Source organism: Vombatus ursinus, unplaced genomic scaffold (genome assembly GCF_900497805.2).
Source record: "Vombatus ursinus unplaced genomic scaffold, bare-nosed wombat genome assembly UNPS02014786.1, whole genome shotgun sequence".
In the NCBI taxonomy this organism is placed as follows: domain Eukaryota; kingdom Metazoa; phylum Chordata; class Mammalia; order Diprotodontia; family Vombatidae; genus Vombatus; species Vombatus ursinus.
Genome location: NW_020954564.1, coordinates 47,282,155 through 47,292,330, shown reverse-complemented (window position 1 = coordinate 47,292,330; position 10,176 = coordinate 47,282,155). Strand labels below are relative to the sequence as shown.

The 10,176-nt window shown below is 36.4% G+C and overlaps 1 protein-coding gene across 2 annotated transcripts in view; it reads left to right on the top strand.

Annotated features, from left to right (window-relative positions):
• Window positions 1-9,606, top strand: part of LOC114047355 (protein SCAI) — a 211,957-nt gene extending 202,351 nt beyond the window's left edge. Inside the window, exon 18 of one of the 2 annotated variants that reach the window (XM_027868164.1) lies at window positions 6,071-9,606. In XM_027868164.1, the coding sequence (XP_027723965.1) occupies window positions 6,071-6,217 (147 nt within the window). In that variant the 3' untranslated portion in view covers window positions 6,218-9,606. Of the gene's footprint in view, window positions 1-6,067 lie in introns of both variants that reach the window. The other variant, XM_027868163.1, reaches the window with a different exon arrangement.
• Window positions 9,607-10,176: the final 570 nt, after the last annotated feature.

Genomic DNA, 10,176 nt, shown 5'->3' with positions numbered 1-10,176 from the left:
TGTGTGTGTGTGTGTGTGTGTGTGTGTGTGTATGTATGTATGTATTTTTAAAATAGTTCCAGATTGGGTACTACTAAAACTTCCTTTTAAAAAAGAAAAAAAAATGTTTTAATCATTCAAAATCTGCCTTTTCACACAAGAGAAATAAAATCTATTACAAACGTGAATAGTCAATCCAAACAAATTTACACATTGACCATATCCCAAAAATGTTTGTCTGATTCCACATTCTGCATTCGCCTCTCTATCAGGATGTAGGTAGTATGTTTTATTATTAGTCTTCTGAAATCATGTTTGATTATTATGCTGATAAGAGTTCATTATAATAGTATTCCTTCACATTTTTATACTATTACTTGTTCATCAGATCTCCAATTTATGGGCAACCTGTAAGATTTTCATTATTTCCCACCTCAAAAAGAGCTGTAAATATTTTTAAACATTCTTAGTTTTTCTTAGAACTAATCCCTCAGGGGCAGCTAGGTGGCGCAGTAGATAAAGCTTCGGCCTTGGAGTCAGGAGGACCTGAGTTCCAATGCACTTCAGACATTTGAAACTTACTAGCTGTGTGACCCTAGGCAAGTCACTTAACCCTGATTGCCTTACAGGGAAAAAAAAAAAAAGAAAGACTAATCCCTCCCTTAATCTAGTTTTCCTTTAATTCTCTCTCCCTGCTTCTTCCCTTTGCTTTGTATTTCTCTGTGGAATGAAATTTATTTTTGTGCCCAATTACATGTGTGTATTCCTTCCTTTTTTTCAAACAGTTCAGATGAGAGTAAGGATCAAGTGTCTACCACACCCCTCACCCCCTCCTCCTTTTTTGTATAGATGACTGTCTTTGTACACTGATTATATAAGGATAATTTTCTCTAACCTTCCTTTCCTAACCTCCTCTTTGCCCCAACCCCCTGCACCAGTGTATTCCTTTTTCCCCTGCTTTTCATTCTTTTCTTAAGATCATTAAGAAATAACAGAATCACTGCCAGGCCTACATGAATTGCCTCTATGACCCCTGATAATGATAGGGTTCTGAGGGAACACATATATCATTTTCCTATATTTGAATGTAAGCAGTTTATCCTTGTTCAGTCCTTTATCATTATTCATTTGTGTTTCATGTCTACCTTTTTCTGTTTCTCTTTGTTCCATTGTTTAAACTTAAAAGTTTCTCTGCTGCTCTGGTATTTTTCATCAGGATTTCTTGGAAGTCCTCTCTATCAATAAAGGTCCATTTTCTCCCTTCTTTATTGCAGTTATCCCTTCTACATCATGGAGGCTGGGGATGCAATGCCCCTATGATCTAGAAAATCCATGTAAAATTTTTTGGCCCTCCCTTCATACCACAGAAGAAGTCTGAATTTTTTCTTTTATGGGGTGTTTACAGTACCTCGTTGTAAAATATGGGTTGCTGTTATACAATACTATACATATATTTTTTGCATTTCTGAGTTTCTAAACTTTTTCTGTGTTGTCTGCTAGCCTTCATGTGTTGTCTGCAGCTTCTGCAAAACTCCCAGAATATTCCCATTTAATTTCTTATGCTTACCAATGATATATCCAAACTGTGATGGGGATAGTCACGATGTGGAAGGGATAACCAGCTACTCAGTTTTGCTGGCTAAGTTCTTCTTGGCTGTAAACCCATATCCTTTGCCTTCTGAAATACAGTCTTCTAAGTTCTCCTCTTCTTTAGTGGTGGCTGCAAAATATTGTATGATCTTGATGGTAGCTCTTCTGTTCTCGAATTCTTTCTGTTTGCAGTATTTTTTCTTTGACCTTTTGAATTTTATCTGTGATTTTCTTAGGGGTTTTCATTTGGGAATTTCTTTTAGGAGGTGACTAGTGGATTCTTTCTGTTTCCATTTTGCGCTCTGTTTCTAAGATACGTAAGCAGTTTTGTTTTTAAAGATTTCTTGAAACAGGATGTCTCAGTTCTTTTTTTTTGTTCATGATATTCATATAGTCAAATGATTCTTAATTTTTTTATCTCCTTAATCTGCTTTTTAATTCAGTTATGTTTGCTTTGAGATACCTTACATTTTCTTCTATTTTTTTCATTCTTTTTATTTTGTATTAATATTTCATATTGTCTCATGAAGTCTTTGTCTTCTATTTAGTTCATTCTAATTTTCATGGAATTTGGTGCTTGGGTAAGGTTTTGTACCTCTTGTACTAAGCTCTTAATTCACATTCCAATTCTCTCCTCCATATCTTTCATTTCTTTTCTAGTTTTTTCTTTAAGTGCTCTCATTTCATTTATAAAAACATTCTTTCAGCTTTTTAAAAACTCTTTAATAATCACTTTCAAGAATTCTAATTGAGTTTGCGCCCAAACTGTGTTTTTCCCTGAGGCTTTGCTTGTAGAGGTTTTGAAGTCATTTTCTTCTAGGTGTGTGTCTTGATTATCCCTGCCACCATAATAGTTCTTTATGGGAGGATTCTTTTTTTTTTTTGTCTATTCTTTCAGCTTACTTCGTGGCTATCAGATTTAATATCAGGGTTAGACCCTGGCACTTCTGAAGGAAAGGCCAGTGCTGTTCCTGTAGTTGCATTCTTGGGTTATTGAGTGTTGGGTTATTCCAGAATTTTAGGGACAGGCTGGAGGCTTGCAAGCTTTCAGTGCTCCCAAAGTTTGTGTGATCAAGGGCAAAGTCTGATTGCTGCCCTCCACCTCTTGCCCCTTCCCCCCCCCCCCCCCCCTTTGAGCTCTGTTAGCTCATGACCTGCATCTGAACAAGAGTATACTGCTGCTGGATTCAGCCTCTGTCAGTCAACTGAAAAAACTCTATTGGAACAGAATGGCAAAATTGTAGGCTCTCTTTTAATTTGGAATTCCTGCCTTATTATTCTTATGCAGTCTGGGCTACATATTAGAAATAAGGATCAGCTCTGCCCCAGGTGGGATCCACACTGCTTGCTTCTTAGCCTTCTCCTTTCATAGTACACCACCTAGGGCCTCCCTACCCAAAAATGCTTATATCCCTTTGTGCAGATCCTTTCTCAGTACTCTCTGAATCTGTGACCCAGAACTGGGTAGTGGGTGAAAAAGTCACTAGTTCACACTTGTCTCTGTTGCAGTACCCTGGTATGGGTCTGTGACCTCCTCTTGCCCTGGTGCGCAGCCTTTCCCTGGGTACCAGAATGCTCCGTGTGCTGTGTGTTGCTGGCTTGACCCCATCCCCAATGTCTGCAGACTTCCCTGTCTGTCTCCCTGTGTTGAGCTGGGCTGCATAAATGAATTACTGTGACTTTTTCTGGACTTCCCCATCAGAATTCTGTCTGCTGTGTTTTTTAGATCTGTTTAGAGTATTGTGGAAGGGAGCTCACTATACTGCTTTCCTAACATTCCACCCTCTTGACTTTGCAAAACTTTCTAAGGTCATCTATTTGCTCTTTTATAGGTCTAGCTTGGTCCATGATCTTTCCTGGACTGGGAACAATTGGCTATATTCACTGTCTCTGCTACCAAAGATATGATAGAAGAACATGATTGAATCCCTTGATATCATCCTCAAAGATTTAGAGACATACCCTCAAAACATCCTAGGTTCTTCTTAGTATCCTATTATGTGTCTGTTATCTGTGAATTCAGCTGAACCTTTTAAAAATTTTACATTTAAAATTTTTCACTACTTCTTGTAGTAATTGGTTCCATAAATTTATGCCTAGTTTGTGAACTGTATCCTTTTTTTTTTGTCCTAAACTTCTCTCCAGGCTTCAGAGAATTACCATTTATTTCAGGTTTTTTGAACAAGATTGTAGTTACCTTATCCATATTGTTCATAATTTTTTATGCTTAAATGGAAAAGTACTGAATCATTGTAGTCCAGCCTCATATAGTAGTACCATTATTCACTCAGTCATTTGGTTTTTGTTTTCTAATTCTAGCTTTCTTGAGATGTTGAGATTGGACTGTAGTTTTACATAAGAAAAAGTTAATTTTTTCAATTTTGTTTCCAGTACCCTTTTGGAGAGGCAGTATGCCAGCAGTAGATAGAAGGCCAGCATTGGAGTCAAGAAAATCTCAGTTCAATTCCTTCCTCTGGCACAAACTAGCTGAATGACCATGGGCTAGTCCCTTAACCTCCCAGAGCCCTAGGCAACTCTCTAAAATTATAAGTTAAAGATGATCATTAGTGGAGGGAGTTTCCACATGGATTACTTCCTATACAGATGAAATCACAGGTTCAGAAAAACAAGATATTAAGTATCACCCAAAAGAGTTTTTGTTTCTGACAAGATAAAAATTTTTTGGCCTATGCAATTAGTTGGGAAACGGTCTACAGTGTCTCCTGGATCCCTTTCTTGGATTACAACTGATACCTGAAGTTCCATTATTCTGACTTTAATTTGAATTATTTTTAGCTATGTGAAAATATTTGTACTTGCTCCTCATAAATTTTATTTACCATTTTTCTAAACATTCACACAGCCTCAAAAGCTTTTCCTACATCTTATCTTCATTTTTTGGTGGCATTTGAAATGTTAAAAGAACCCAGTATCATTTGTAGACAGGACTAGACTTACGTCTAGGTAGAGTAGGTGGCCTTCAGTGTGGTCTGGGTTCAGGTACACCATATCTTTTAAAGTATTGATCTCTCAGTAGTTGGAATGTCTCTAATAGATTTCCTGATAAAAATATATTGCAGAACCCATTCAGCTTGATTGCAACCACCTTTTAATCCCTGAGTATAGCTTTTATGTAATGATCATAAAGTTGTTCTACTGATTGACTCTCTAGCTCTCTTTGATGCCTTAAAAACCATTAATAAGTTCTTTAGAGTTCTTTGTAGGGTACTTATCCTATATTTTTAGTTTGCCAAATTTCTGTGTAACAAGTTGTTATATAGCAGATTAGCAGTTGAACCTAAAAACTATATGACACTGTAGGTATACTGCCTCCAAACGTTGTAATTTTAACTGTTAAACACAGTGTTGGTATGGGTTGGCAAGGCTCATATCGATTACATTAGAGTTTTAAAACTTGTTCAGCTTATTACTGTAGTTCCTGGTTCTTCACCCTTGCTATCCTAGTCACTGGCTTTTTAAGACATGTAAATGGGGCTTTCCTTAAGGTAATATTATCAACCCTTCTTTCTCCTCTCTGTACATTCTTTCCTTGGGCAGTATTTTGCCCGATTCAACAAGCATTTCTAAGTAAGATGATTCCCACAATTTTATGGCTAGTGTCCTGCCTTTTCTATCAAGTTTTAGGACTATATACTATAGAATATTGCAGTAGCTTCATGAGTGGTTTTTCACTTCTTCAGTCCATCTTGCATGGCTCACCTAGTTTAAACTCTTTGAAGGAAAGTTATGATCATGTTATTTCCCTTCTCCAGGGACATACAATGTCTTGCCATTGCCTACAAAATAAAACCCAAACTCCTCAGTCTGGTATCTAAGGTAGTCCATGATCTAGCCCAATCTTCAGTTTCCAGTCTTGCCACCTACTACTTTCCTGCACTATAGCACAACCAAACAACTCTGTTCAAATTCTCTCCTTCCTTCAAGAGTTTGCTCAAATACAACCTCTTCAGTCTGACATTCAAATGTTATCTCTTAGCTCTGTGACCCTGGGCAATAGCTATGTGACCCTGGGCAAGTCACTTAACCCCGATTGCCTCACCAAAAACCAAAAAAATAGATAGATAAATAAATGTTATGTTTTCTTATGAATCCCTGTAGCACTTGATACTGCTCTTAATGGTACCTAATTGTTTTCTTCAATGTATTATTATTATTATCATTATTATTATTATTATTATCATCATTTGGGTACTTGTCATATCTCCCCTACTAAATTATAAATACTTTGAAGAGATTGTCTTGTTCACCTTTGTATCTCTCTTGGTACCTTGTTAAATGGTAGAGGCAGAAAAGATACTGAATGAATGCATGCATGCATGAATAAATAATAAGTATCAGGAACATTTACCTGTATATATGGAAAGATGAGGTACAATTTATTGTCCTAAGCCTGAAATGCAGTCATTTATATTAATTAATTTTTGTATATGATCTATCTTTATTAGACCATAAAATTTTACCCCTCTCCTTTGTCTAGCAGGAAACCCGAAATTATCCAGAAACATATCCTCAGCTGCCAAGAGATGAAACAGTTGAAAACCCTCATCTTCAGAAGCACATTTTGGAGCTAGCGTCCATCCTAGATGTGCGAAACGTGTTCTTTGAGAATACTATAGATGACTATTAATTGAACTCTTGTTGAAACTGTGTTTCATTAGCCACAGATTTTAAATGGTGCAGTTTTTTAATGTGATGATACATAGTGGCATTAAATTTTTATTTTTAAATTTAGGACCACCATTTTACAGACAACTCAAAATAATATTCTTCTGACAGATAGGGTAACTTTTGTAATCCAATCTTTGCGATCTTTTAAAAGCTAGAATAACCCTGAAAGTTTTTGTTGTTATTGTTGTTGTTGTTATTTAGGGGTTGAAGAGTCCCAGTTCCAACAACTGGTCCTAAATTCAAACACATACTCAGTGACCACTCTCACCCAGAGAAGAATAAATCATTTATTTTTGTATGATGAGAAAAATCCAACAGTGATATTTTATCCTGAAAAGTCTGGATTTGGAAAAATATAGAATTATTCACAAAGATGAACCCAATCAACTTAGACCAATACTAAGAAAAACAAAAGCATAGCCCTTCCATAACACTTGTTTTCACTCAATATCATTATTTAAAGAGGGAAAAAAAAGGCTGATTCTTTGAGTTTGTATGAATTTGGCTCCTTTAATCATTCACTTTCTTTAAATATTTTCAGATTTTTAGATTTCTGTACATGATTTGCTGCTGAGTTTGAATTTTTCTTGAAAATTTGAGGTGATACCTGACAGTGTATTAGAGTTATATGTATCTTTTTCTGTCATCACGTGTATGTATGTCTTATTTTCTAGCTCTTTCTCATATTGCCAATCATTTGAGAACCATGTCTAAAATACTTCAATCTGAATAACAAGCCCTCTCTAGCAAAATGTCATGCTTATTGGCTCCATAGTACATTGACATCAGCAGAAAAATGTGAATTTAAACTCTTTAACTAACAGGACCAAATTTGTAAACTGAATTTTTATCTGTGATATCTCTAGCCACAAGGGTGCAAATGGAAAAAGATTGAAGTTTTAATCATGTCTGTGCCCTGCTCTGAATCTGTATGGCTTCAAATATAAGGCTGTCATTACTTTTGGAGATAGGGAAGAAGGGAGAAAAACCAGATGAGGGAAAACTAATGTTTGGTATATATGGGATCTTTCGTATCCACACACACACACGCTTTTTTTGGGGGGGGGAGGTTGTTAAAGAGAATTTGATTTTCTTCTGTTGTACTGTTTATTTTTCTATTGGCACCAGCAAAGAATCAACTTTTTTTCCCTCATAGGGATAGAATGGAGCTATCCTATTGTATTCTTTTGATTGTACTCTATTCTAAGTCTACAAGTATATGACAGAAAATCTATCAGCCAAAATGCCTATTAACATCATTATCTGGATAGACCTAGTGCTGTCTCCCTCAGCCTAGAAAGAAACAAATCAAGTGATTATTTTTGTTACTTATGCCCTAAAGGAAAATTTACTTTGGTCTCATTCACCTTGTTTAGAGCCATGCCATAGTTTGTTTGTGTTAATCTGTTTTAGATTCCTCAGATAGAAATTATAATTTGCTGGTTTTTTCTTTGAAATATTGAAGGATTAGGTAATAGTTATGAAACCTTAGCATTTTAAAATGTGCAAAGATGAATTATTTTGAAGAAAGAATTCAGTGTTTAGTGGATCCTTTTTCCTTCTCAGACAATGATGACTTTTTTCAGTAACTGATTCCATTTTGTAATGCTTTTCGCCTGGCACTGTGAACTTAGAAACAGGATGGCATTGGTTCCTTGAACTCAATTCAGTGATTTTTAAAAAACAAACCAGCTTTTGAGACACAGATATCCTTAACACATTTCCCATATTGGCAGGGTTTGAAAGGCAGCCTACCCAGAGCAGTATTCTGTCTGTGGTGTGTATATGACGAACACTAGACTCGGAGCCAGGAGCCTGGACTGCCAGGGCCAGGCCTTTGGTTAACTTTGAAGCAAATCATAAAATCTGATTTGGAGCTCAAGAGTCATCTAGACCAACCCACACCTGAAAAAGAATTTACTCTACAATTTCCCCAACAAGTAGTGATCTGATTTTCACTTGAAGACCTCTGGTAACACTGAGCCAACTACCTCCTGAGGCAACTCATCCTGCTTTTGAACTGCCCTTATTATTAGAAAGTATTCCTTTCTATGAAGCCTAAATCTGTCTCTACAATTTCCATTTAATGCTCCTAGTTATGCCCTGTAAAGTTGGCCGGAACAAAACTAAACCCTTGAAGACTGGCCATCAGGTTCCCCCAAGAAGTCTCTTCTCCAAGCTAGATGTCACTCAGATCTTCGTCTAGCATGCTCTAACATCCTCTCCCCATGCCAGTCACCCTCCTTTAGCTGTACTCCAGTTTGTCAATATCCTGCATAAAATGTGGTGCCCAAACTCAAAACATGCACTCTGCCAAGGCAGAGTACATCATTCTGCACACTGTGCTGCTTTCAATGCACTCCAAAGATTGCAACATTTTTTTTTTTTTGGTTGCCATGATTGACTCACATTGAGCTTTTTCAGTCACTTCTCCCAGGCCTTAGTTTTTTTCTTTTTTAAAATGGAGTTGTATTAGGTGCTCCCTGAGGTCTCTTCCAGCACTGTAATTCTAAGACATTAGTTCCTCGTTTCAAAAGAGAGTGATTTTCTGAGGAAGTATTTGTGATTTAAATCCATACATACTACCTTTCATGCTCCAGAAGCAGTTCAAGCCCCAGTTGTGTTAGAAATCTCCAACCAGGGTCAATAACCAAGCAATAAGAACTGCTTTATCTTGGCATGTTTGTTCTAACAAAGACTGATGCACAATTTTGCTCCTTGGGTTAAGGTATACTTTTTTTCTTTGTAGCAGTTGTGTTTTCTCTTGGTAATAGTTAATCTCTAAATGGATCTTGAGAGGAATCGTGAAAAGAATGGAAACATACTAAAAACTACTAAATCAGGGCTCCACAAAGCAAATTTCAAGCACAATAGTTTTATTACTACTAATTTTCATAATAATTATAGTAATAATGACATTTGTATGGTATTTTCAATTAATTGGTAATCCCATTTTATTCTCTTAACTCTGAGGCAAATAAGATATGTATTATTCCTGTTTTCCAAGTAAAGAAACTGGACCCTGGAGTCTTTGATGCTCATCTAAAATCACAAACATGGTTAGTGATAGAGCTAGGTCCAAAGCCTAGGACATGCTTACTATCACCCCAGCATTTTTCCCACTAGACCACACACTCCTACAGTGTCTTTCTGAAAAGTTTTTTTTTTTTTTAGCAGTTTTTAGCTGTGGCATTTGCTTTAGAATGTATGAGGGGTTTTTTTTGTCCAATTGCACAAAACATTGTCTTATTCAAAAACAGTTGTGTGAAATTGAGAAACTGAAGACTCAGCACACATGTGCGATTTTGTTTTTTTTTTTTACTTAGGATTAAAATGACATACTTAAAATTGCATGGATTATTTTTAGCAGAGCTAAATTCCTTCTTGAAGTGTGTTTCCTAAAAGGAAGGGGGTACTCCCAAGAACTTGAAGTTAAAAATTGAAAAAGCACAGCACATTTGACCTTTCTGTACCTTCCATAAGTTTTATGAAACTGAAAAATTTAAAGACTGTAGTTGTAAAATACCATGCAGTCCTGAGTCCCAACCACTTTCTCTGTCACAGGATTCATTCATTTCTCATTTTCTTCTTATGTTTTTATTCCCTGAAATAGATTAGAATTATACTGTATTTGTGTTGCACTAATGGAAGGAACACACCTGGTTTGGAGTGGGTCCTGTGGATAGATCAGTAATTGAACTTTCTCAGCCAGTTCCTTCCTGGCATACATCTGTCCCTACGAGTTATGCCTTGCTTACTATGAGTTAGTTATTTTCTGTCTAGTTGATTGCCCTTAGAGAGTGGATTAAATTGTGTTGACAGTTCCTCGTGGGAGAACTGGCACCAAAGTTGCATGCAGCCAACACTGATCAGAATGAGATGTGTTCCATTAAATTCAACAGAAATTTATAAACATTT